The sequence below is a fragment of the Hippoglossus hippoglossus genome, chromosome 24 (genome assembly GCF_009819705.1).
Source record: "Hippoglossus hippoglossus isolate fHipHip1 chromosome 24, fHipHip1.pri, whole genome shotgun sequence".
NCBI classification, from domain to species: Eukaryota; Metazoa; Chordata; class Actinopteri; order Pleuronectiformes; family Pleuronectidae; genus Hippoglossus; species Hippoglossus hippoglossus.
In genome coordinates, this window is record NC_047174.1 from 17,192,874 (window position 1) to 17,219,872 (window position 26,999).

Sequence of the window (26,999 nt, forward strand, 5' to 3'; positions counted from 1 at the left end):
CCAAAAGCTAGAATCCAAAGCATGATTGAATAATGTGTTTTTCACATATGTATCCAGATGCCCCGTTTGTGTGTGTGTGTGTGTGTGTACTTGTATTTTAAGACTGCTCTAAAGTGGTGCCACTTGACATCTGGCTGTCATGTTAATGTGTCCAGTGAAACTTGAAGGGATTTACGGCCGTCCTCCCCCATGGAGTGAAATTCCTTGCCAATAGCTTGAGTTAATTTGCGCTTTCCCATTACCACTAATTACAGCATTCCGAAGATTTTACTCTGACGGCAAAACAGGCTAAAATACGACAACAACCTTTTTGCCTCTCGGGCCAGACTGCTTAAATCGCAGTTGCAAACGTCTTGAGTGCTAATGACCCGATTGGCTGTGGCAGAGAGCAACCTCTGCGCTCACTTCCTGGTCCTTGGTGCCATTTGCGGGATAAATTAAGGCCGCTTTCTTTATAGTAGGGATGTAAATCCAGCCTGTGATGAACAGGGAAATGTTTTTTAAATCATTTTAGCGTTTGATTAAGTCCATTAAAGCTGAACATTTATCTTTTACGAATGAGGTTTATCTGGAATTTTAATTCAAGGGGTGGTCCATCTGCTCTGCCCCCTCTACTCTGTCTGTGGTGGAGTCTGGGGTATTATTGACATCACAGTGAAGTGACAACTCTACTCTCCCTCAAACCTCCGCCACTGAATATGCCCACAATGAGCATCAGGGCAGAGGATATCCAACATAGAAATAGTTTTGTCTCTTGTGCTAAATTCAGTCACTAGATATTAAAAATAGCCACACTTATTATAAAAAAAGATATATGGTGTGTGCTGTGTAAAATATAACATCTGTTCATTTCCCCAAATCTTTTGTATGGTTAGAGTAATATTATATTAGTATATTAAGTAAATGTTTATGCCCTTTGGAAAACTTTTACTTTTAGGAGTTTTGCAGATTTAAGGATATCTCAGGATCTCCTGACTTTTTGACCTTCCTCCCCCTCACATACACTAGTGTCTCCCCCATTTAGCCTGTATCATTTATCTCCCGCAGCCCTGCTGTGATCACATGGCCATATCTGATTCTCCTACTTCCTCTTCTTCACTCCTCCTCACCTCCACCCGGCGTGTCCGCTGCTCACAGCATACCGGACGCTACTGCATGGCTCCCAGGAGGAGCTAACGAGAAGTCCAGATAGATGTGTGTGTGTGTGTGTGTGTGTGTGTGTGTGTGTGTGTGTGTGTGTGTGTGTGTGTGTGTGTGTGTGTGTGTGTGTGTGTGTGTGTGTGTGTGTGTGTGTGTGTGTGTGTGTGTGTGTGTGTGTGTGTGTTCCTGTGCTTAAACCGTACAGAGTGAGGACATTTTTTGGAAAGTGAGGACATTTTGACTGGTCCCCACTTCTTCAAAGGGCTGTTTGAGGGTTAAGACTTGGGTTAGGCATTTAGTTTGGATGGTTAAGGTAAGGTGCTAGGGAATGCATTATGCCAATGAGTGTCCTCACTAAGATAGAAGTACCAACGTGTGTATGTAATTCAAAGCTGTCAATATCAGGAGGCTTGATCAGGCGACATTATTCAGTGTGTGGTAGTGTTAATGGAATCATATCTGGTGGAATCATAGCTGGTGGTTAGAGCTCTTTTTTGGTTGATCTGACTTGAATGAAAAGGTTTTGTGAGGTCACCTCATCAAGTTTCATAGGTGTAGTCTCCGATTGACAAATCATTGGGAGCATTTGGGGCTTTATTTTGGTTCTGACCTCTTCAACCTTGGTTTGAATTCAGTCAGAAATCCTTTAGGATGATCATTAGCCAGGCAGGAATTTCTGGACCAAATCAATCAGTATAAATGTTTATTTCTTGCGTATGTCTTGAGTTGTCTGCGGGTGGCATATGTATAAGAAACAGAAATGAGGTTTTCTGTCACATCTTAAAAGGAATTTTGGAGTATTATGGTGAGATCACTGAAAAGTTTTGACAGCCGTGTCAGTTTTCATGTCTTCAGTGGTCCAGTACACAAAGGTGTGTGCTGCAGAAGGCAGATCACGAAGAGAAGATCTTGCTGAGAAGTCTCAGAAAGTCTGTTATGGGTTGGCTATTGCTTTGACTCGAAAATATAAACCTGATTTATCTCCCTCTTTTTGTTTTTCAGCCCTGCAAGGCCCTTTCGATTCCCCAAAAGGTAAGACCTGCCAAAAACGGTTTCTCCTCTGTTGATGTTCTGGATTGCAATGCGCTCTCCTCCTCCTCCCTTTATTCCTGACATCCATCCATCACTGCTCCTGTGGAGCTATCATTCCTTAGTAGTGAGTCATGAGAGTTATCGATGGGAGTTGTGAGACTCTGTCTCTGTGTACCTGGCCTTTGTTACTCATGGGCCTAGATCACCTCATCCCTTCATTATGCAACAGTAAATGCTGCGTCCTCAACTTTAATCAAGGAGAATGTTTGATAGAGGCTTAAAGCTTTTCCAGGGTTTTGGGTTACAAAATCACAAATACGTTGAGTTTTGCATACAGATGAAGACTAAAACCTGAGACTGCCTTCAATACTTACAATACAGTTAAACAAACAAAAGCCTGAAGCAAAAAGTAGATGAAATAAGCTATATTGGATATTTTACATCTTCTTTTCTTCTTACTGCCTTGTCATCAGTGTGTTGACTAACTCCAAGTCTCCTCTTTGTTCCAGCTATTCTGAGCTGATAGCCGATTGGCCAGTGGTGGTGCTGGGGGTGTGCACAGTGCTCATTGTGGTGTGCGCCCTAGTGGGCGTCCTGGTGCCTGACCTCCCTGATTTCTCTGACCCACTGCTGGTGAGTATAGACCTACAAGGCTCTCATTTCTGGATAAATGTAATCAAGCCTCCTGCAACACAAAGCTTACAAATAACCAGCCTCATCCCAGAGATGTAACATTGACAAGTCAGTACAGAAGAAAGTGCTGCTGTTGCAGGAGCCATGTATGATTACCTCCCTGATGGTCTGATATTAATACTGGATAGTACACGCAAACATGAAATCACATGTATGATATTGCAGTGTAATGAATGAATTCTCTTTTAAACACCTTGTATCCTTTTCTGTCTTCCCAAAGGGTTTTGAGCCACGGGGAACAGCCATTGGCCAGCGACTGGTCACATGGAACAACATGGTGAAGAACACAGGCTACAAAGCCACACTGGCCAACTACCCCTTCAAATATGCTGACGAGCAGGCCAAAAAGTAACTTCATCCACATCTCTTACATTACCCACACAACGAAGGAAGAGCAACTGTTGTTGTTGTTGAGTATAGGAAAAATGAAATATTTTTCTGTTTATCAATTGAAGGGTTTTTATCACGAAATTTGATTTTCTTTTTTTTTTTTTTATAAATCCAGCTATTTAAGACTAAGCTATTTAGGCTCTTACTACCAACTCAGAATGTCCCTTCTTCTACAGAGGACTTCTGGACGAGGGTGGGAGACAGGGTTCCCGGGGGAGTAGAGTGTGAGAAGGATGAGAGGGGAGGAGGGGGCCAGAGGAGTTGAAGGATGCTGTTGACAGACACACTGAAAAGTCTGAATCCTCTCCTGAAAGAAAAGGGGCGCGATGTAGAGATATGTCCGTCTGCAAGGTCGTCCTCTGTCCTGTCAGGGGGAGTCTGTTCACTAATCAAGGGCAGGTCTTTGCGTGTTTGTCTCTGTCTGTCCCTCTGTCTATCTGTCCCTCTGTCCTCTCTCTGGACGTCTCTGTGTCTGTCTCTGTATGACTGTTCATGCTCAATTTTAAATAATTGCTCAGAACTGATATTTTAATAAATATATAAACATAAACACAATCTTTATTGAAACCAGAATATTTTTGGGTTATTTTGTGTCGCTGAGCTGAGACTCAATCAATTCATCTCCTCCACTATGACGTTGCAGTTTGAATGACATTGACGTGAGGTCACATTGTTTTGAATCAGATTTTCTATCCACGTGGCTAAGATTAGAAATTCTAAAAATGCGGCTCCACTCTGCTGATTAAAGAATTGATCCTTTCAGCAGCAGCCTGGATCTTCCCGTCTCTTGTCTCCTGCCGTCTTTGTCTTCCTCTCGGTCGCGCTCCACATGTCTGTCTGCAGATGTAATTGTGTACTTATACATGTGCGGTGTACCAGAGGCCTCTGCTGCTGTCAGCAAGCTTCCCCCTGCCTCATCCCCTTTCTGTCAACCACTCTGTCTCTCTCTCTGACAGTCACCTGATTGCTCTGCCTTTCCTGTTTGTAGCTCAGGATGTGCCCGAAAAAATGTGCGCACGTACACACACAAACACAGAGAGGCTGAGCCATAATCCTCAGTTGAAATACGCACACACAAAACACAACACTACTTGGCTGCAGTATTATTCTTGCAAGATCACATATTTCGCGCGCGCGCACACACACACACACACACACACACACAAACACTCTAGGCCTCCATGCTCAATCAGAGCCACCATTATGATTATTATAATAATGACAGGAGTAGCCCAGAACTGTAGGGAATCATTTGTCTGATTTTGGAGGGAAGAGCAATTACTGCTGCTTATTTCATCACCGAGTTTCAAATCCGCTTCCTTCGTTTTGTCTCATGCTGAGTTTTGGACATGTCAACGTCTCTGTTCACTGTTTGCATGAGTTCATAAAAGACCAAACGGGCTCCACCGGGGTGGGGAATGATGAGATGCTTAGGTTTTTTTCGCTCTTGCAGGGGGTGTTTTCATCTAAAAATTCTCAAAAGCACACACAGAACACTGGGTGCTGGACAGAATTAATGAAAATCAGAGGACTGCACACCAATGAATTCTTCCATGAACTTTTGTGTTTAGTCTCCCAGGCAGGTAACGTTTCGGACACAGGCCCTTCCTCAGGTCTCAACTGCCGTGCGGGTGTTCTCGTGATCTGATTTTGGGATTTTCATCCCAAGCATTTTTCACATTGTATAGTTTATGATAATTTATCTTAAATATACTCCTTCAATGTGAACAGAACCATAAAGCTCAAAGAACAATAAATGCATTGTTAACCAAAGTTTGCTTTGGACGGACTCAAGGTCCCAAAGTCTTATCTACTGTTATTTTAATAAGCTGGTAAACTGAAGATTATTTTTCCATCAACCTTTTAAATGTTGCCATTGAGGCATATTTAATAAAGTATACATCTAAGTAATGTTCACATTGCCAAACTTTGCTGTCTTGCAGTCACCAGGAGCCCCGGTGGCCAGAGGACCACTTTGACAGAGACAAACGACAAGCAGAGTGGGACTTCAGTAAAGAGTTTTTCTGTGATGTGCCAGGTACGTTTCTTAAATACACCAACATACAGCAAACCAGGTTACGGGTAAAGTAACCTGCGAATAAATTATGAAGTTGAACGCAACTCCCAAAGGAAAAACATTGTGTTCTTTATAAAAGCTTAGAACATATATATTTTAACAAATTGTCATATTTATTATTAGTATTGTTAGTGAGTTCACATGTATTTTTAAAGACTACTGACAGGACAGGGGCCCCTCAGATTTCACTGGCCCTGCCCTTGGATTTGCCTCCGTCTTATTGGACATGTACTTTTGAAATAAAAGAAGTCTTATAAAAAAATGTTTTATTGAAAAATGAAATACTAATTCCGCCCAAATGAGTCACATTAGTATGTGCTAGTGTTATGCCACTAGTTCTTTACCGGTCTGATTGTTTGTCTGGGTTAAAAGTTTCACGGAAACGTTTTTTAGTAATAAAAGTAATAATACTTTCTTTAATGCAGGTGACAGTTACTCTCGATTGGTTTTCACATCAGCTGAGGGGAAGAACCTGTGGAGTATTCAGGCCATCAAATCAATGTGCAACCTGGACAACACAAGGGTAAGTACATGAAACAGCACAAACCATGGTCATGGGCAGTACTGAGTGATGCAGAAGAAGTAATCATTAGTTTCTATATTTCTTTTAACCCACTTGTGTATTGTTTTTTTTTTCCTCGTCTCAGGTACGTTCTCACCGGGACTATTGGAGTCTTTGTCAGCGCACCAATGACGCCTCCTGTTGCCCCAGCTGGACGCTTGGTAACTACATTGCGGTCCTCACCAACAGGTCGTCCTGCCAGAAGATCACTGAGCGCGATGTATCGCACACGCTCAAGATCCTACGTTCGTGCGCCAAGTACTACCACAATGGCACACTGGCTTCAGACTGCTGGGACATGGCCCTGCGGCGAAAAGACCAGCTTAAGTGTGCCAGTGTTCCCCGGAAGTGCACCAAGTACAACGCCGTCTACCAAATCCTTCACTTCCTGGTGGACAAGGACTTCCTCAGTCCCAAGAGCTTGGAGTATCCTCCGCCTGTGCTCAAGTACAGCATGCTCTTCTCCCCCACAGAGAAAGGAGAGTCCATGATGAACATTTACTTAGACAATTTTGAGAACTGGAACTCGTCAGATGGCGTCACCACGGTCACAGGCATCGAGTTTGGCATCAAACACGACCTCTTCCAGGACTACCTCCTCACAGACACAGTGTACCCTGCCATAGCCATAGTGATCGTCCTGCTGGTCATGTGTGTGTACACACGCTCAGTTTTCATCACACTAATGACAATAATTGCCATCATCAGCTCGCTGATTGTGTCTTACTTTCTTTACCGAATGGTCTTCAACTTTGAGTTCTTCCCCTTCATGAACCTCACGGCTCTCATCATCCTGGTAGGCATTGGTGCAGACGACGCCTTTGTGCTTTGTGATGTGTGGAACTACACCAAGTTTGACAAGCCCCATGCTGAGCTGGCAGAGACAGTCAGTGTGACCCTGCAACATGCTGCCCTCTCTATGTTTGTCACCAGCTTCACCACTGCTGCAGCATTTTATGCCAACTATGTCAGCAACATCACCGCCATACGCTGTTTTGGTGTCTACGCTGGGACTGCCATTTTGGTGAACTATATCCTCATGGTGACATGGCTCCCAGCTGTGGTTGTGCTACATGAGCGCTACCTGCCCAACATGTTCACCTGCACCAAGCCTCCGCACCCGCAAACAGGTTGTTGCACCCGCACATTTTGGGCAGGACTCTGCCAGAAGGCCAACAAATGCCTGTTCACTGTCTCTGAGGCATCCAGGATCTTTTTTGAGAAAGTGCTGCCCTGCATTGTCATCAAGCTGCGCTACCTCTGGCTCTTCTGGTTCCTCGCCATCACCGTGGGCGGGGCCTACGTAGTCTGTGTCAACCCAAAGATGAAGCTGCCGTCTCTCGAGCTGGCAGAGTTTCAGGTGTTCCGATCTTCGCACCCGTTTGAGCGCTACGACGCAGAGTACAAGAAGCTCTTCATGTTCGAGAGGGTTCACCATGGCGAGGACCTTCACATGCCAATAACCATCATCTGGGGGGTGACCCCTTTGGATAATGGAGACAACCTGAACCCCAAGAACAAGGGGAAGCTGATACTGGATAACACCTTCAACATTTCCAGTCCAGCGTCTCAGCTGTGGATCCTCAACTTCTGCCAGAGGCTGAGGAACCAGACTTTTATCTTTCAGTCAGAGGAGCAGGACTTTACCAGCTGCTTCATTGAGACATTCAAACAGGTCAGTGCTGCATGTACACTAAATATCCATAAGTATTAAAGTAGTTAGTTCAGTGCCAGTTCTAAACCTGGCTGTTCTCTTGTCCTGTGTTAATGCTCTGGAGCTACTTCAGAATTATTCCTTGTCATTAGTGACACCTCCTCAAACAGTTCTACAATATGCTGTCACTTTTAATGTCTGTGTGCTGGGCGTTGTGTACACTTTCAGGAGCAGAGTGAAGTTAGAAAACTTTGTGTTTGTCTTACCTAGTTTATCTGCAATGAAGATTTTATAGTCGATGTTTTCTTTAAAATTACATTTTTATTTTTTACTGTTCACTTGTGGTGTATATATAAGTCTGAATGATTTACTGACCTGCTTTAATTTTTTGTACATTGGCTATTGGCTATTTCAGAGGTTTGTTAAGAAATCGAAAAAATCTTCAGTCCCAAGCTCAACTTTTCCAAATAAAAGCCCTGTAATTCAGCTGATATACAGCAGTACAGCAATTGAATTGATGTTGTGCTTATACTTAGTAGACAAATTACTTAAGAGGAAGTGATTCAATGAATGTTGTTACCATGACAGAGATCAGCACCTGACAATGTCTGTGTCAGTCCGATATGGTGAAATATAAATATCTATTATATATTATTATTATTATTATTATCTAAAAATGATCTGGAGGCAATCTTGACAATTGTGGAAGTAGTCAGTATATGCTTTCAATATGAATGGACATTGAAGGGCATCTTACCGACTCAACCCCAGTATAAAGTAAATTCCCGAATATGACCTGATAAATTTACTCGTGTTTTAATGTCTGAAGTTTAAACATTTTTTAATTTAAGTGTCAGTGGAAATAATTAACTATGTTTATTTTTGCCCGATTTGAACAGTGGATGGAGAACCAGGACTGCACAGAGGGCTCTGTCTACCCCTGCTGCAGTCAGTCTACCTTCCCCTACAGGTCTGATGTCTTTGAGTTGTGCATCAAGAGAGCCATCATGGAGCTGGACCGCAGCACGAACTACCATCTGGACAGCAAGACCCCTGGGCCTCGCTTTGATATCAATGACACCATCAGAGCCATAGTGTTGGAGTTCCAGAGTACCTATCTCTTCACTCTGGCCTATGAGAAGATGTACCAGTTCTACCTCGAGGTAGGGCCCATAATATTTCATATTTCATGTTTTCAATGATCTGCACCCTGTCAGCACCATCTGCACACAAACTCTCCATTTGTTGCAGTGACTTCGTAAATTTTGGGGTTGACTTGTTCAGTACATACATGATGAGTTTTCAGACGTGAATGCTTTGTGGTTTAGGTGGATGCCTGGATCACAGAGGAGCTACGCTACGCCCCTGCAGGCCTGAGTCACGGCTGGTTTATCAGCAACCTGGAGTTCTTTGACCTGCAGGATAGCCTGTCAGACGGCACCCTGGTTGCCATGGCGCTGTCGGTGGCTGTGGCTTTCAGTGTCATGCTCCTGACCACCTGGAATGTCATCATCAGTCTATATGCCATCCTGTCGATTGCTGGCACCATATTTGTCACAGTGGGCTCCCTGGTGCTACTGGGCTGGGAGCTGAATGTCTTGGAGTCTGTGACCATTTCCGTGGCAGTGGGGCTGTCGGTGGACTTTGCGGTCCACTACGGCGTGGCCTACCGCCTCGCTCCAGAGCCCGACCGTGAGGGTAAGGTGATTTTCTCCCTCAGCCGCATGGGCTCTGCAATCGCCATGGCTGCACTGACCACCTTTGTTGCCGGGGCCATGATGATGCCCTCGACCGTGTTAGCCTACACCCAGCTGGGCACGTTCATGATGCTGATCATGTGCATCAGCTGGGCCTTTGCTACCTTCTTCTTTCAGTGCATGTGCCGCTGCCTGGGACCTCAGGGCACCTGTGGGCAGATACCCCTGCCCAAAAACATGCAGTGTCAGGCCTTCACTGAGGCCACATCCACAAACCCCTCAGCTAAGGGGAAAGGCTCTGGCCAGGCCAAGTACCAGCTGGACAGCAGAGATGGGCAGGTGGAGCATTATGAGTTGGAGCCGCTGGCGTCCGGTCAGAAAACTGAAGACAAACCTAGAGAGGAGGATGAGGTCTGTACTAAGCTTTATAATGGAGTCCCGCCACACCACCACACAACCCCTTATTCACACATTCATTATAAAAGCAAAACTGAGTCTGGGAGAGCTGGCACTGAGAACGGGTTTGTAGCCACATTGAGCGCACCTTCCAGGTGCCAGTATTCTCAAAACACTCCCTGCACCTGTGGGGACCCCACTACTCCTCACCCGTCTCAGCAGTTGAGTCCTCCATCCTGCGCTCAGCCTCCCCAGGACTCTACTTCCTGTCCTCCCACCCCTCAGCTCTTTCCTCACTCAGGAAACACACCATGCAAACAAAACACTTCTATCTTACCTGCAAATGTGGACCCAGTCTACACACACATCGAGTGCCGCATGCACTATATACACTGTCACCCCACCCACTTCCACCACTGTTCCCAGGGAAGAGTGGCCCCCAGACAAGGACCTGTGCACAGCTGCCATCTCAGGAAGTACTGCATCCATGCTGCCAACCTGCAGGCTGGTTCAGCCAGAGAACAGAGGTCCACAGGCCCAGCCTCTGGCTCAGACTCTGCAGGACAGGAGGAGTATCAGAGACCTGAAATATGTCAGTCGAGTCTTGACAGTAGCCAAAATACCAGCGCCCCAACGCAACCTCACGCTCAGTGCCCCTCCCCCTCACTGGACTCATCGCACACAGCCTGTCACGAAAGACAGAAGACGAGGGACAGAGTCCATTGTTGTGGTGATAACCACGTATCCACCACGACCGCAGAAACAACAACAACGCAATTGGATGCTTGTTGTCAAATCCCTGGCAACCAGGAGAAGCTCGAAAATATTCCCGTCACACGGGAGCAAAGTGTCAAAAAGTGCAAGCGGAGCTCCAAGAGTGAGCGGGCGTCCTCTGCCTCTCCAAAGAAGCTCTACTGTTTTAACAGGACGTTGAAAGTGAAGTGCAATTCAGCTTCCGAGTTTAACGTGCCAAAAAGTGAAACCAGCGTGCCTCCTATCGCAATAAACACGAATCCCTCATCTGAGAGCTTATGTTGATGATGAGCGGATATTTTGATCAAACTCGATCCAGAACAAATGGTAAATGTCCAGAAAGAGAAACAACCTACTCAGTGTTTCTGTGCAATGAAACGGTGTTCGGGATGTGTCTGCTGATCAAGTGCCTCAATGTGTTTTATCAAACAGCACGGACCCACTTAACATAATCTGTTTACATTCTCTTTTTTTGTACTCACCTTTTCTTCACATGACAGATTCTGTGCTTGATTTTACAGTGAAACACGCACCATTGATATAAAGATATATCACGGTGGGAAATAAATGTTCACTTTTTCTTCACAAAGACAACTCCATTAAAGTAAAGTGTTCAGTGTGGAGCAGCCATTTGCACCGACAGGAAATCGTACAGTAAATGTTGTGATATTGTGTAATTATAGATATATACGTTGTCAGATACGATCGCACCAACTTCAACAAGAACGTGGCCGATTTTACAAGCTGATTTAAAAAAAGTCATTGCCGGACACTTTTTGTATTTTGTGGGAGCAAGTGTTGAAATCTCTATGTTGTGTTCAAGTCTCCACATGCCTCAGATAAAAGATGTACTTTATGATTAAAATGTCTTTTTTATCACTATTGTCCTGCAGTCTTCTTTTGTCTCCCCTTTCTGGCTTGTCTATACACACACACACACACACACAAAACACACACCCAGGCCATGAAATGAGATGAGGCTCATTTCAAAGCAGGAATATCTTTAATCATAACAGTGTACACCCGTTTCATTGTCTCATAACTGCTGGCGCCTCCAGTGATATCTGTTACATCTGGCCTGAGGTCAGTGCCTGGATTTAAACGGGTCTGCCTGCTCTCTGGGCTCATGTCGGCTTCATTTACACAAGACTAATGGATCATATTTTATTACTGGTTGTGATACAGATCTCATCTTCTCAAGCCTGCGAGTCAGAGAAAATCATCAGGGTTCCTACTCAGGAACTGTTGACGTTTGAAAATGGGTTTGGGAATTTCCCTTTTAAAAAAAAAAACTGGTTCAATTATTTTGGGAAAAGTTTCATAGATTGTTAAAGAGAAAGCTTCTGTGTTGTGAGGCTCATTCAATGTATTGTATAAAGTAAAAGTAGTTCTGTGACAGCAGTCGTCAGCAATGGTTTAGCTCGTATGAAAAACTGGAATTTTAAACGAGTTTTGTAACATCAGAACAAACCCTCACATTGTAATAAACCTTTTTCATATCCAAATGAGTTTTCACATTCAGTGTTGAAGCAGCTATAACTAACATTTTTACAATAAAAATAGAGCAAATTATTTAAGTGTGTGAAAGGTGTCCAAAAAATTACTGAAAATGATCACCTGAATCTCCTCCTCCTCATCCATACATGTATACTGAGCTTTAGTGTCTCTCAGCCTGTTTTGGTTTTTGGGCCTCCATAAATATCAGTTCTCAAATTTGATTAAATTTTTTTTTATTAAGATCTCACCATCACATTTTTTTTAAATTATAAAATTACCAGGAAAAGCCCTGTCTCACAATGTAATCGTTTAGGTTTGGCTCACCTCTCCAGCTATAGAGAATGTTTAAGGTAAGACAAGGCAGCTTTACTCATAAAGCACCTTTCATACACAGGTAGATTCAAGGTGCTGTACAGAGACATTAAAAACAACACAGAAATAATTGAAGGAAAACCAGTCAAATCTAGAGGCACAGTTTAAAAATAAATTTCAAACAATAAAAGATTAAAAAGGGCAGAATAAAAGCAGTAAAAAGATTAAAAGAGGTAAAAGGATGAATCTGTACGAGGGTAAAAAGGAACTGTAGGATAATAAACTAAAAACAATGAAATACAGTGACGGTGTGACCTTATAAATTAGCTTTGTTAAATGCACTTGTGAGTAAAAGAAATGTATAAACCTGGTTTTAAACTTTTAAATGAATGGAGCATTCCTCAGATCATCAGGCAGCTGGTTCCAGTGCTGGGCTGCATAGTGACTTACAGCTGCTTCTCCATGTGTAGATTCTACCCAGGGTACCACTAGCAGACCACTCCTCACTGATGTTGGGTCCCGCAGGGTTATATTGGACTAACATGTCTGCTATGTATTTGGAAGCAGCTCCATTCAGAGATTTAAAACTGAGCAGTAAAACTTTCAAATCAGTCCTCTGGCTTCCTGGCAGCCAGTGTAGAGATGACCTATGGTGCCTGATAGTCAGTTTATGATGGTAAATGAAAAGACTTAAATGAAAGTGTTCAAATAATGAAAACATATTAATTATTAGTATTCCTATTATTATTATGATGATGTAAAGCAAGATATATCTTTCTACTTATCACAGATATGTGTGAGATCGAACAGTTTGAACAAGGGAACTGTCTATGAAGCAAACTTAGTAATAGTAATGTAGTATAATTAGTATAAAGTTAAGAATACCATTGCTGGACCAGCACCAAAACAACAGACCACCAAAATTAGCAACTAGCTGCGGACGTGTTTGCAGCTAAAGATTTAGATTTTCCCTCTGTGTCGCGAAAGAGGCTAAATGGTGAATCAGTATTGGACTGGGATCATTTATCATTCATTAACTTCAGATGAATGTGAGCAACTGAAAAGAAATTATTGTCTGGTTTTTAGGTAAAGTACGCTGCCCCCAAGTGGCCAAAAAAGCTCCACTAGTGCAACTGGAGAAAGTAATTTGCTCAGAAGCCACAAATGTCCATTTTCTGTCTTTCCACACAATCACCACCGAGCTAGCACACAGAAGTGCTGCGTGTTAAGAAGTGTCCCTGGTTGAGTCGTCTCTCTAAACAGCTGACAGATGTAGACATAACATCGCTCCTTTTTCATCCCTCTCTTCCTCCTCCTGACCCCCCTCACCTTCTCCCTTTCTTTTCTGTTACCAAACCCCTTCCAACCGAAGTGCAGAAAACACCTGTTTCCTACGAGGTCAGCTGGGACAAGAAGCAGCCGTCCTCCCTGCTCGTCTTTCTGTCCCCTGTCCATCCTCCGCTGTGGAATGTGAAGGCCAATCTGCTCCCACTGTAAGTTTATGGTGAGCTCCACACTGGGTTCAGGCTGTTTTTGTCATGGAGGGTGGAATAAATAAATACACACACTGGGACATCAAGTTTGAGTTAGTCGTCTCTGTTTTCTTCATCTTCTTCAGGCTTCAGATCAAAATCAAGTAGCCAATTACTCCATTGATCCCACGTTCCACTGTCTGTCTCTTGATGTGGAACCTCACACCAATCTTCTGACTATATCCAAGGCCTGCTTTGAATTCTCTAATGTGGAGTTTCATCCTGCGGCACAGACACTTCTCCCCACTGAGGGGGATTTCTGTGGAAACGTAATTAACCCATCAAAAGGCATTAGTTTTAACACGAACTGCTGCTTTCTACCACAAGTCTGGCTCAGAGCTGCAGTTGGAAAACGGAGGGATGATGCACCAAAGGCTCAGTTTAGGCCGATGGTGCCAGAGGGAGGGAGGAAAAGTACCGTGGGGCTTCTGCTGCTGCGTCCCTCTAACGCCCGTCACAGCCCGTAACCCAAAACTCTAACTCCCACAAACAAACAAGTCGTATAAAGTCATTACATAAGACAACCACCCACACTGGGCAAGCTTGATGCTTCTGTGTGGAAGGAAAGATTTTATTTTGGCTCGTACCCCTCAGACTTGTGCTCCCCCCTCGGCCTCAGATCCCCCACGGCTGCGTGTGTTCTCCCCCCTCGGCCGGGGTCGCTGCAGTGAAGATGAGTCCGCTTCCCTCAGACGATCCCTCCTCCCTCCCGTGAGCATCCCTGTAATTATATTTACTTAAACAGAGGTCAAATATTAACTATGGCCGTGGGGCAGGGTTTATTACATTTCCCTTCGAGGGAGAATCTCAGAAGCATGTGTGTCTGTTCTAAGTATATTCCGCAGGCCTGAAATAACTGTGAAGAGGCCGCCGAGCTGGAGAGCTTGTTTACAAGGTAAACATTTGCTTCCACTTTTCAAATTAGATTTTGGTGGAGCTGCTGCACAGGGGCAGATTCATGGGCCAGAGTTTTTTCTTCTTTCTTTGTTGATTGGTGGAGAAGATGAGTTGTTTTTTATCACCCATTTATTATTTCCTCACCTCTGCTCCATTAAATCCCATTCTGAAAATAAAGAGTGCTCCTCATTTGTTTCTCATTTTTCACCTCTTTTTTTAATACCTCCGTTTATTTGTTGTTGTTGCTGTGTTCTAGCAGCATGGCCTTGTGAGGTGGACCAATATTGATTGACCCAACGTTTACTATGAAATCTTGTACAGAAATGTATTTTCCCCAGAGGATGAACTTCATTCACTTTGATGGTTCCCTGATGGTCCTGTGGCAACACAAGATTTGGCATTTGTGGTTTTGAGCAAAATGTCTCAACAACCATTGAGTCGATTCAGGGGGAATTGTAGTCAAAAATGATTTGACTGTCAAGTGCATTCTTGTGTAACACGTACTTAAGCTTTATAAATGTGAGCCACAACTGTATCACTGTGTATGAGAAGCAATATCACTCTAAACTCAACCCGTCTGAAATGATTTTTTTTAAACAACACACAGGTTTCACAAATAATACCTGCTGCCTTCGGGGGTCACTAAATGCAGAAGTTATTCCTGATAGTGGTGACAATTCCAGATACTGCAAAAAGAAAAAAAGGAAAAAGAGAAACACGCTGGACAGATATTAATGGACTGTCAGCAGTGCATAAGCAGCAGGGGCCTGAAGAGCGGCTGTAATGTTCTGAGCAGCTGGCTCATAAAGGCTGGGAGGATGGCGGCTGCTGGGGCCAACAGGACGGAAGCTTTCCTCTGCCCAGTAGCTTCCTGTTTTCAGACACACAGCTCAAATGAGAGGGAAGCCACTGACCTCGGCCTCACTCTCATCTTACCGGCCGACCAACCCCAGTGCTTTGGGACTGGATATCATGTGCAGTGGCTGTTGGAGAAGGAGCAGCGTCATTTTGAGACACACCCAGTGCAATTATAAACAGTCTCCATGGGTTTCTCTCAACAAGTAACACTGAGTTGTCCCTGATCACCCGAGGCTGACATGAAGAGTCGGTACACAAGTGCTGACTCACGCCATCTAGTGGCGAAAGTACTCAATTAAAATCCACATTCTGTTCTGAATAATACAATTATTTTATTATTATAGTTTATACATTATATTAATCCACTCACACATAATTACTAAGTTCTGTGTTTAGTTCTTTTATGTCTTTGCACTATGCTGTGTCTTTATCTGTGCTTATGTCTATTGTTAACAATAGACATAAGCACAGATAAAGACACATAAAATAGTGAAACGACATATATACATAAACAATTTGCTGTTTACTTATATATATATATATACTGCACACTTCTTTAGGAGCTGCTAATCAGACATTCATTGTTTAAAACAATGACAATAAAGAGCTATTCTATTGTAGTTTTAGAATAAAAAATCAGATGAATGTAAATTTGAATGATCAAATCAATCATACAAATCAAATATAAAGTAGAAATTAAGAGAATATTTATCAATTATTCATCAAACCACTGACAAATTGATTATATATCCCTCAGGAATCAAACAGCCGTCCAGTAGGAGCCACCTTTATTATTTTTTTAAAGGTTCATTCAAATAAATAATAAAAACACTTTACAGAGAAATGTAAAAAAAAATCTAGAAAAATCAGTTTTTTGTCACTATAAAAACAGTAAATTATTAAAGACACTGTCATTACACTAATCACCCTAATAACATAACATTTTAATCATTTCAAAAACATAGACAATCATGTGTTTGCACTGTGCATGTGATTGGACCTTGGAGTGTTGTAAATGCTTGAAATGCCTAAAATCTTCCTTCACCCTTATTCTAGTACTAGTTCACTGGTGACACTGTGGCAAGGTTTCAGTCTCGATTCTGTGACACAGAGTTCACATGGCAACAGCTCGGATGTCCTCCAGCTCGACTTTGTCCTCATTCTGAGGCTGCGGCTGCGCAGGCTGAGGTTTGTCCTCTGCAAACTTCTTCATCTCTGTGTTTCTGAGGATCTGTGTGATCAGTCGCTCATAAAACCAGTCCAGGTCCTGAGGGTCCTCTGGCCATGTCAGGTACTCTCTCTTCTTAACGAATTCTCTGATTGCATTGTACCTCATCAGGTTGTAGTGAGCCACCTTTGGTTGTATTTCATCGGAAAAGAGATTTCAGTCAGCAGTGAAAATCTTCTGTTTTCAATACGAGAACAAATAGCACAGCAAAAGTTGTCTGGCCTGATTGAAGGAATGTTCATTTAAATGTGACTGAAGCCTGCCATCTACTGGTTCAAAGTAGGCATTGAAGCTGCAGACCTTAGGTTCTACATGTTCTGTGCACTGAGTTAGTCCCCTGGCACAAGACACCAACAGAGTTTGGTAGCTGTTTTCAGACATACAGTTTGGCATTAAACTTTGAATTTGGTTACTTTTTAAGTGCCTCTAACCAATGATTGTATATTAACAATGTATAACATGACTACTTGCATATGAATGAGGTCCCCTGTAGTGATAAAGCCACAGAGAAATATCTTCCGACCCTGCAGTTCCCTTTAGTTCTAAGAGAAGTTTTAGTGTGTGTGGGCTCAATGGTTTTACAACCCGCAGCCATCATTAGTGTTGTTAGTGGCAGCAGATCAGCTAAAATTGTCTTTTAGCAGGGAAATGTCATGTACTTCTCTCAGGAGTGGGTCGAGACTAAAATAAGAAGCAGTGGCAGAGTGAATATTGGGCTCACATTTGTCCGGTTTTCAGAAAAATCCCTCCAAACTGGTAATAATGGTGCTCATTAAGAGTTTGCTCACATACTTTCCAAATTAATTTATAGGGGGATAATCTGTCAATGTTGTGTGTACAAGTAATGAAGCATGTTCAGTCACTAACTCAGCTGCCTCATACACACCTTCCCTATCACCAGCAGAATCAGGACGTTTTTCAGCTCCTCCACCATCCGGCTTTGGGCCAAGGTAAACGCCTCCAGGCACCAGCCATCTAGACAGAGACACATACACACATTGTTTTTCTCAGGCTTTGATTTCATTTATCTGGTACTTAATTTTGTAATTCAGAAGAGAAAGATGACGGAAACAGAGCCTTTGCTGGCCATGGTGTTAGCTAGCATGCCAGCTTTCAGAAATCAGGATTGCATTAAAGGTAGGTTTGGTTATTTGGTTCTGAAACACTTTCTATTTTATTTGTTGAAATCCTATTTACTTCGTGATGGCATCAATAAATATAATCATCTGAAAAAAAAATTCAAAGCCGGTGTCTGTGGCCATCCCATGACTGACATAAACAAACCGGATCATCTCATTCAGTCCGAATAAAATGATTGGCTAGTGCACCTCTCTGTCACTGACCATCCTAGCCGCTGTTGCACCCTTACAGGATTACCAACCCTAGCTTCAAGGGTCTTTGTTTGACATTAGGGAAATATCAGTGTTCACAGCCTTAGATGAAACCACTTTCACATCTGTCTATTAAATATGAAGCCAGCAGCAGGGTAGTTAAGATTAAAGACTTGAAGGGATCGATACAGCTAGCCTTGGTCTCGTCCAAAGATCACGAAGAAATATAGCTTGGTTGTTTAATCTATCCAGAAACCTGCAGACTTAATGCTAGGCTTAAATAAACAAAGCTAAGCTGTGGTTTCATATTTAATGGACATTTGGAAAAGTGCTATTAATCTTCTCATCCAACACTTGGAAAGAAAGGGCATTTGTTTATTTCCTAAAATGTTGAACTATTCCTCGAAAGAAAGGCCAGAACTTAAACGGTCAGTGTAGCCGTGTGAAAATAAGATGAGCTGTACCTTTGAGGAACTCCTTGGAGATGACGCACACGGTCTTCCTGCTGCCCCAGATGGCATCTCTGATGTTTGTCAAGTGATCCTCACCGGGCAGGAAGTCTCTGGCCTCGAAACAACAGTGTAAGACGTTCTCCTCTGAAAACTGGTTGTCAAGTTTATTCAGTAAAGCAGCCTCCACCCACTTATAGTCGCTGTTGCTGAAGCAGAAGAAGACGTCGTACTGCATCTCTTCGAAAGGAGGCGCAACTTTCGGCCCCTCGAGAACCCTTCCGACGATCTTCTTGTAGATCACGAATATGTGCCCTCTGAGACGGGCGTAGACGACCCCACTCAGGGTGACAGTGATAATAAGGAGGGCAGAGAAGATGAAGAGGGCAAACTTAAGATCCTGGATTGCCTTTTCATCGTCCTTCTCACATGGTTCTACGATGGTGGCGTAGTCCAGCAGGGGAAGGTTACGGAGAGCAGCTGGAAACTCACATCTGTAACCCTCGGCTGGGCTCAGGAAGGTTACATTCGTCGCATTGAGCCATTGCAAGAAGCTCTCCAGATTACAATCACAGTAGAACCGATTCTCCGCCAGGCTGAGAAAGAGGAGAGACTGAAAAGTCATAGGATCCGGGTTGGCTAGGAAGTTGTTCGAGAGGTCAACTTGTTTCAGGCTGACCGGAAAGACATCCGGCTGCAGGAAGGTCAAGGAATTAGTCGAGAGGTCTAGTTCTGTCATCGAGCTGAGGCCTCTGAAAATCCCTTGTGGGAGTGCGGTGAGCAAGTTAGAGCTTATACTGAGGCCAAGAAGATTATTAAAATGATCAAACAGGTCAAGGCATTTCCCCTGTGCCCAAATTATCTGCAGGGAACTGTCACTAAGATCTAACACTTGCAAAGTATTATTATAGGGTATTGTAATATTCTTGTTTAGTGTGCACCCCTTGATGAAGTTGCTGCTGTAGAAGAAATTCTGGAGACGCTTGAAATCAGTCACTATTCGATAAACATCCTCCAAGTTCGTTAATCGGTTTTCCCTGACGTCCACATGGATGCTGTTCATACCCAAGTCAGCAATACTATACAGCGACTTCAACTTGTTGTCACCCAAAAGGAGAAAATCTAGGTTTGGTAATGATGCCGGAGAACCCAGCTCTCGCAGCGAGTTCCCTGTCAGAAATAACGCTCGTAATTTAGGAAGATCACTGAAGGCTCGGTATCCCAACGCACCGATGTGGTTGTAAGACAAGTCCAGTACTCTTAAGTCTTCCAGATTGGCGAACGTGTGGGAATATATTTCTCCGAGTAGGTTGGATGAAAGATTGAGCATCCTTAAATGTCCCTGAAGACCATTGAAGGCATTTTTGTTGATCTGATTGATTTTGTTTTTGGAAATGTCAATGATTATCGCAGTCTTCAGGGGACTGAAAATAGCCTTCTGCAAAACAAATATAAAGTTGCCAGACAGATTAAAGACGTTAACGGTGCTGTTCGAGAGGCCTTCGAATGTGCTTTCATCTGGATCAGGTAAGTTCTCAAATGAAAAGCCTCGACCTATGATTCCAGAGAATATGAGATTAGCGATCGGAGTCCCCTGTATCGCATTGAAAAATCGTCTTGTTTGGTAGACGTTGAAGCCGTTGGTTGATAAGTCCAAGGTATTAAAGGCCATATCTCTGAAAGGGTTTCCACAACTTCCCTCGTCAAAGTCGCCATCATACATTCTAGCCAAGTGGTTGGAGTTCAGGTTCAGGATTGTGAAGTATTTCCCCCTGAAGCCAACAAGATCCTCTTCACACAATCTTTTGATCGGATTCAATTTGAGGTCTAAGTGTGTGAAATTAGTGAGTCTTGAAAAGAACAGTCCAGGTTTGAGTCTCTCTATATTGTTCCCTAAGAGATCAAGCTTTTCTAAGGAGAAAAGGCTCTGCAGGTAGCTGTCGGCCAGGATGGACTCATTCAATCTGCAACCGTCCAAAAACAGCTGTTGCAATTTGAGCAGTCCTGCAAATGCCCTCGGCTCCAGCTGAAGCTCAATGTTGAGGCCTAGAACCAACTTGGTCAGTTTTCTCTGTCTGACGAAAGTGTCGTTCCTGATGACGAGCTGCACTCTCTGCATGCCCAGATCTAATTCTTGCAGCTGCTCGTACTGTCTGAGCGAGGTGCTGTTGATCTCACTGATGTAGTTCATTGGCAGGTACAGGTGGGTGATGTTGGGAGGCAGCGCAGGAACCCAGTAGTGACCCCCAAATTGGCAAGCAGCTACAAGGCCATACAAAGTGCATGATGGGTAGCATGCGGTTACCTGCAGATTGGAAGATGACATTATCTCTGAATGGACACAAAACCCCTGAACTCTGCAGTTGATGGATTTGGGATATACCTCAGCTCACTTTCTTACTCAGAGTCTAATGAGATGGAAGGTGTAACTCTAATGTCTGCACAGAAACTTTGGGGCTGGAGCCAACAGCCTGTTAACTTAGCTTTGAAACAGGAGGAATGAGCAACTTTTTAAGTGTTTGTACAATAAGTATAAAAACACAAGTTTACAAAATATATCACACTTTTGAGAGATTTGCAAGAGCTGGTTAGAAACTGGAAATTGCCCGTCTTTCCTTAGACCTGATGATGTTCCTTAATTTAACCTTGAGAAAATAAAGTTTGCACTGAGAGGCTCAGGTCGTTTATTATTATATCTTAAATTATTTTTTCTTTTTGTTTATTTATTTTCCATATCAGTCATGAGAGAAAAGGGAGTGAGGGGGAGGCTGTGTGGAAATGGGTAAAGAGGTCTATTTGTAGATGGGTTTAAAAAGGAAACTTATCTCACCTAATCCAACCCAACATAACCTAATTTAACTGACCTGATCTAATATAATTAACCCAAACTAACATAACCTAACCTTATCTAACATAACTTAATCTAACCTGACCTAACATAACCTCATCTAACCTAACTCAACCTCACTAACTAACCTAATCTAACCTAACATAACCTAGCCCAATCTCACTACCTAATCTAATCTCATCTAATCTAATCTAATCTAATCTAATCTAACCTAACCTAACCTAACCTAACCTAAATAATTTAGCTAAACTAACAAATTAGGTGGTGTAGTTTCATATTTACCCAAAAAATATTAGAATGCTATCAATCTTCTCATCTGACTCTTGGTAAGGAAGAGTGGGAGCATATTTTGAATTCAATAGACATAGTTACGAAAACACTGAACTTCCTCTTTTATTGTTGTCAGGCGGGAATCTGAATGGTTTCGGCTTTTTGTCAGGTCACAATCCACCAACTGTTCAGTTAGTGGAAAATAAAGTATAACTAAAACTTTGTTAGCTCCGTGTTATACACACATACCTGTAGGTATAAACCAATGAAGGCCAACTGAGGGCTCAGTGTCCACATGCTGTCCTCGCCCTAAAGAGACGTCCACAGAGCAAAGTCAGAAATGAGCAAAGCTTAAAGGATGCGGTGTTGTTGCATTGAACCAGCAGTGCAAATATTAGTGAGGACAAAAAGGTGGGGGATTGCCATGCTGTTTGCTTTAGCAGGTTCATAGATCACTGGTGCTGCAGCTCCACCATCACACTGCTCAGTGCACAACCATTCATCAGTGATACATGAGCTTTGATAAGGAAATTGTTTGGCATGGTGCTTGTAGGTTACACTGCGGGAAACAGTTTTTTAATGTCCCCTAACTTTGTACATATAAATAATCTCTGGAGTTGGCTACTTCTTAAATAATAACACATGGGTGGTATGATTTGAAATCAAGACATATTGGCATGGCCCATAATTCCGAGTCAAGGTTTTATAGATCAGATTATTGTCCTAACAAACAGGTCAGCCTGCAGGGAGGTGTGGTCACCATGATATAACAGTATATTTAAAATATGTGCATTCTGCATTGCAGCTGTGGTATTTTATCACATAACAATATAACAAAGGTTCAATATCAATATATTACTGGATTGTACAAGAACGGTGGTGAGGAGTGACATATAATAGGTTGTAAGGTTCTTCCTCAGAAAAATTTGAATGTTTGTCATTCTCTGCCCATGAAGAAGAATTTAAAATCACAACCTTCGCTCACGAGTCTTTAAAGGTATAGACATATATCGTGATATTAGCTTGAATTGCAGATGTATGGATCTTTTTTCATAAAGTTCACTTCTGTATGTCAGGCTACATGTTGCCTGCTCTCATGTTTCCAAGTCTTTCACACTCTCACCTTGTAAATGGGGATGATGAATCAATGATCCTCGAGCTGCAGCCGCTGAAATTCTCCAGCGATCGTTGCACAATGTGGGAAGTTAGAGGACGCGTCAAGTCGGAAATAACACACAGCCGATTATTCACCAACTGTAAAGAATGTGTTCAGTGAGATAAAGTGGCTCAGTGGATCATCACGTAATAGTGACGCAGGTAGTAAAGCAGAGATCTCACCCTCACTGGAAACCGTAGCGCTTCTTTCTCCGCCTGCACCGTGGTCAAACCAGCCGCCCCTACATTTGAAGTGCGCCCGTATCCACATCTTTACGGTAAATGAAGGTACGTCCCCCTTCATTTGAAGTCAGGCTATGAAATCGTTATCGTCCCAAACCACAAACAAGACCATTTTAATCAATAAGAAAAGTAAGTAAGTCATACTTCCGTTTTTTTTTAAAAAGGGATAACACAGAGTATACACATAATACGGAAATAAGATACGATTATACTTACATAAAGAATTAGAAAATATGTCCCATGTCAAAAAACCCCAAAACAAATTACATTCAAACAGCAGCTCTCTCTCTCTCTCTGTCTCTCTCTCTCTCTCTCTCTCTCTCTCTCTCTCTCTCTCTCCCTTCATTAGTGAGTCCTCCTCAAACACTTCTACAATATACTGACACTTTTATTGTTTGTGTGCTGGACGTTGTGTGCAGAGCTTTTTATAAACAGTGAAGTTAGACTTTGTGTTCATCTAATCTGGTTTATCTGCAATGAAGATTTTATGGTTGATGTTTTTCATAAAAACTGAATTTGCTTTATTACTCTTCACATATGTGGTTTATATGTAAGTTTGAATGATTCACTTAACCTGCTGTTATTTTTTCATATGTTGCATGTCGACTATTCCGCCAGCGGTCCACGCATTGTGGATACACACACATGCACACACACACGCTGATCTAGGGATTAAACAGGGGGCATAACTTCCTGTCGGTTTAAATAGTTTCCTGTTGTGTTTTTTTCAATGATAATTAGTTAGAGTTGTACTCTTTATAGTTGATACCTCTTGTTTCACAAAAGTCATTTGATTTGTTTAAAGAGGATATATTTTGTGACATGTAAAGACGTCATTGTAACCTGTTATTTTTGTTTCCATGCACTGGTTTTGCCCATAATATTGTTTGAATTGGTAATTAAGCCCAGTGGGAGGGGCTGAATGTATAAAAGGGCAGCTGGTTACAGAGGAGGTAACGTCAGAGCTCATGGGAGTCCCACCACAATCATATTATGTATTTTATTATTTTAATTGTTAAATTATTTAAGTTTTTATGAAATTTTTACATAATCACTTGCAAATTCTCATGCTCTGTATATATGATTTGGACTTGGGGATCATAAAGATTTCATCCTCTCTCTGTGTCTTTAGGGAATTGTTCTTGTCAGTTCTCTCTTGGACATTTCAATGTGCAATTAGGAGGTGGTTCATTTGACTGATACAAATGGCAGCTGACTTGACCGCAGTGTTTTTCAGTCGCAAACTACTTCCACAACCAATTTCAACCATTCAAACATCAAAGCATTCAGGGTATTAAGGACATTTCAGGTTGCATACAACTTCTTCTTAATTTTTCAGTTTATTGGCGGGTGGCATCCAACGTCAAGGTGCATTACAGCCATCCACTGCATTGGTGCACCATAACTGGAGGTACTTCTTCTTCTTCTTAGTTTGGTTTTTTGGCGGGTGACAACCAACTTGCATTACCGCCATCTACTGTATCGTGATAAATGCAATAAAATTAGTTGAGCACTTCCTCTTCATCCTCTCCCCCTACTCAGTCCACCCGCCATTTCTGCCTGCATAATCTGGGTCGATGCAATGACCATCACAGGCAATCTTTTATCTTGGCAGTGTGACAAATCTCTTGGATCCTTTGATCGGATGTGGCATCATCACATGCCTTTGATCTAAAGCAGATCAAAGAAGAGGAAGACAGTGGATGGCATAATAGATCCAGTAATGCACCTTGACGTTGGTTGCCACCCGCTAATAAACCGAACAAAGAAAAGAAGATTATTCGTTTGTTTCAACCAAGCATTTTAGAAGCTCAGCATTCAAACCACAGAAAAGCACCTGCTTGTCCTGCCACATGGTAATCTCTCATTATAGAAAATATAGCCCACAGAAATGTTTACTTTTTTATGCATCAGCTGCTGGCAGACAGTGTCAGCAACATGGATATTGTCTCAGTGTGATAGCCGAATAAAAAGTCATTTTACAGCGTAAGATATGTTGCACACTGTCCGGTTGATACTGTTGATTTCAGTGTGTAGTCTTCTAAATGGATTGTCATACTGTGTCTGTGAAATAGATCTTCTCAAAGAGGGCTGTCCACCACAAAGTCTGTCAAAGCTACAGTTCATATACATGTGTGTATTTATCTCCATTCATTTTTTCATCTTTCATGTTTTTGTCTCCTTTGTTACAGCAGCCATGGCTAAAGACCCGCTAGCAGAGGCAGGCATTTATTTTGATGAACTCAAGAACCTCACTGCACTGGAGCCTGATGTCAGCCAGAAGACCTCAGAGCTGCAGGAGGGGTCGAAAGACTTTGTGGACAGTGAGCCCTAAAGATTTTGTCGAGGCCATTTGGTCATGAGTGTTTCCCTCTGTCTATACCAACTTGATGTACATCTGTCTGAATTTGTTATCTGTTCCAGAAATTGAACAGTTTCAGAAAATAGCCGCACGTTCGATTCGGCTGATTGATGAACTGGCAAAAGAAGTGGAAAAACAAAAGAGGAAGGTATGCTTGACATTGAAAGGTGGAATGGATGAACTCTTCTTCAATTCACTTTAGCTGTTCTTACCTATAGACTATACAGTATGTGCCTCTGTTTGGCCGAAGTATTCCTGTTTTCTTCTCCTTTAGGCGATAGCAGCGAGGAATCTGAAGAAGTTAATGGCAAGACTGAGGGAGGTTCAACAGCAGCAGCAGCAGACTCTCATTGCTGAGAAAAAGAGCCAACTTGAGAGGTAAGTTGTGTGTGGGTCAACTTCATTATGAAAACTTAAATAGTGCTAGTATGTGCCATATAGGTCCTGGCTTTCTTTCCATTTAAGTCAAGGAATTGGTCCCTAACCCCAGTATTAAACAAGCCTAGGGCTCAATTATTAAAGGCCACAGTATTGATAAGCTCCATTATTAACGGCCCTGCTCTCTTCACTGCAGAAATTAAGAAAATAGATTTCTGATGTAATGTTGTGATCCTCACATTTTTACTTACTAATTCTGTGATGAATGCATTTGATTATGATGCATTTTAGCTGTTCTCAGTCTAGAAGAGAGATCTCTCTCCAAGTCTGCCAGTGAGCCCACAAACAAAAGTTAACTACAAACATGGGTTACATTGTTTTGGATGCATTGATAAATTCCATCAGAAATGGTTGGGGTATTTTGAATAGGAAATTTAGTTTAGCATTTATAAGCTGTATATATTTTCAAAAATAAATCTAGAGCTGACCAGGTTGTGGGTTGACATGTGTGTCATGGAGCCACTCATGAGTCGAGCACAATACACTCATGTGCTAGGTGGCAGCTTTCCAGAACAGTGTTTGATGTGTACTAATAGTTTTTATAACAGTAAATGATAATAGATACAAATTTAAATTCTCACATTTACCAGTAGGTAACTCATGCCATGACATCATCTGGTGACTGTTGTGATTTTTTGATACAGCAAATTATTATCATTCTAAATTGTTGTCTTCTATCATCATTTCTACTACACACAACATTCATAATCACTTTCCTGTGAGTTTACTGTTGTGTTTGCTTGTCTCAGGTACCGTATCGAGGCTGAAGCCTTGTCCAAGGTGGAGTCAGAGCAGAACAAGCTCATCAACCAGTTCATTTAGCAGAAGTGAGGATGAGACTGGGAGACTGGGATGAAAACATGACGAGTACAGTGTCTCTCTGTCGTCTGTCATTGATGAAATTCTGTCAATTGGACAAGAAAAAGTAACATGTTTTGCTGAAAAGCTGCCTTTTTTAAAAACATTGTGTTATGTTTTCTTCCATTAAAAATGACATGATATCCATTTCAACACTGCTCTGTCATGTACCTACACGAAAATGTATTTTCTCTAATGGGATTTCAGAGTAGAAATAGTTGTTCACAATATCTATTTCTGTATGGAAGCCTACAGAAGATATTTTAACACACCAATAATTTTCTTGAAATGCTTCATATTTAGTAAGAAAGTGGCTGCACTCTCACC

General features: G+C 42.4%; 3 protein-coding genes across 6 annotated transcripts in view; 2 read left to right on the plus strand and 1 right to left on the minus strand.

Annotated features, from left to right (window-relative positions):
* Positions 1–11,276, plus strand: part of disp1 (dispatched homolog 1 (Drosophila)) — a 90,083-nt gene extending 78,807 nt beyond the window's left edge. For both annotated transcript variants that reach the window (XM_034580032.1, XM_034580033.1), the window contains 8 exons: positions 2,143–2,172; positions 2,682–2,805; positions 3,086–3,213; positions 5,199–5,293; positions 5,758–5,855; positions 5,980–7,569; positions 8,448–8,711; positions 8,877–11,276. In XM_034580032.1, the coding sequence (XP_034435923.1) occupies positions 2,143–2,172; positions 2,682–2,805; positions 3,086–3,213; positions 5,199–5,293; positions 5,758–5,855; positions 5,980–7,569; positions 8,448–8,711; positions 8,877–10,679 (4,132 nt within the window). In that variant the 3' untranslated portion in view covers positions 10,680–11,276. The remainder of the gene's footprint in view (positions 1–2,142; positions 2,173–2,681; positions 2,806–3,085; positions 3,214–5,198; positions 5,294–5,757; positions 5,856–5,979; positions 7,570–8,447; positions 8,712–8,876) is intronic.
* A 4,811-nt stretch (positions 11,277–16,087) lies between these two features.
* On the minus strand, positions 16,088–23,040 carry tlr5a (toll-like receptor 5a). 3 transcript variants are annotated; one of them, XM_034580249.1, is made up of 6 exons: positions 22,955–23,040; positions 22,740–22,870; positions 21,866–21,925; positions 18,514–20,803; positions 17,605–17,693; positions 16,088–16,844 (listed from the first exon to the last, which is right to left on the minus strand). In XM_034580249.1, exons 3-6 carry the CDS (start codon positions 21,911–21,913, stop codon positions 16,605–16,607), a joined length of 2,667 nt encoding a protein of 888 aa, XP_034436140.1. In that variant the 5' UTR covers positions 21,914–21,925; positions 22,740–22,870; positions 22,955–23,040; the 3' UTR covers positions 16,088–16,604. The 3 variants fall into 3 exon arrangements, with proteins under 3 accessions (XP_034436140.1, XP_034436139.1, XP_034436141.1); XM_034580248.1 differs by having other exon boundaries at positions 16,317–16,844; positions 22,740–23,004; XM_034580250.1 differs by lacking the exon at positions 17,605–17,693 and having other exon boundaries at positions 16,652–16,844; positions 22,740–23,004.
* A 2,171-nt stretch (positions 23,041–25,211) lies between these two features.
* On the plus strand, positions 25,212–26,707 carry LOC117758294 (intraflagellar transport protein 20 homolog). The gene is made up of 4 exons (XM_034579847.1): positions 25,212–25,338; positions 25,439–25,524; positions 25,651–25,754; positions 26,564–26,707. Exons 1-4 carry the CDS (start codon positions 25,212–25,214, stop codon positions 26,634–26,636), a joined length of 390 nt encoding a protein of 129 aa, XP_034435738.1. The 3' UTR covers positions 26,637–26,707.
* The last annotated feature ends 292 nt before the right edge of the window (positions 26,708–26,999 follow it).

What these genes read in the sequence shown, in the direction of transcription:
- LOC117758294 (XM_034579847.1), top strand. Translation starts at nt 25,212, where the DNA reads ATGGCTAAAGACCCGCTAGCAGAGGCAGGCATTTATTTTGATGAACTC. An exon ending in TGGAAAAACAAAAGAGGAAG is followed by an intron (nt 25,525 to 25,650) that starts GTATGCTTGACA and finishes CTTCTCCTTTAG; the next exon opens with GCGATAGCAGCGAGGAATCT. An exon ending in AAAAAGAGCCAACTTGAGAG is followed by an intron (nt 25,755 to 26,563) that starts GTAAGTTGTGTG and finishes TGCTTGTCTCAG; the next exon opens with GTACCGTATCGAGGCTGAAG.
- tlr5a (XM_034580249.1), bottom strand. Translation starts at nt 21,913, where the DNA reads ATGTGGACACTGAGCCCTCAGTTGGCCTTCATTGGTTTATACCTACAG. An exon ending in TCATTGGTTTATACCTACAG is followed by an intron (nt 20,804 to 21,865) that starts GTATGTGTGTAT and finishes TCCAATCTGCAG; the next exon opens with GTAACCGCATGCTACCCATC. An exon ending in CTCCAAGGAGTTCCTCAAAG is followed by an intron (nt 17,694 to 18,513) that starts GTACAGCTCATC and finishes GTCTCTGTCTAG; the next exon opens with ATGGCTGGTGCCTGGAGGCG.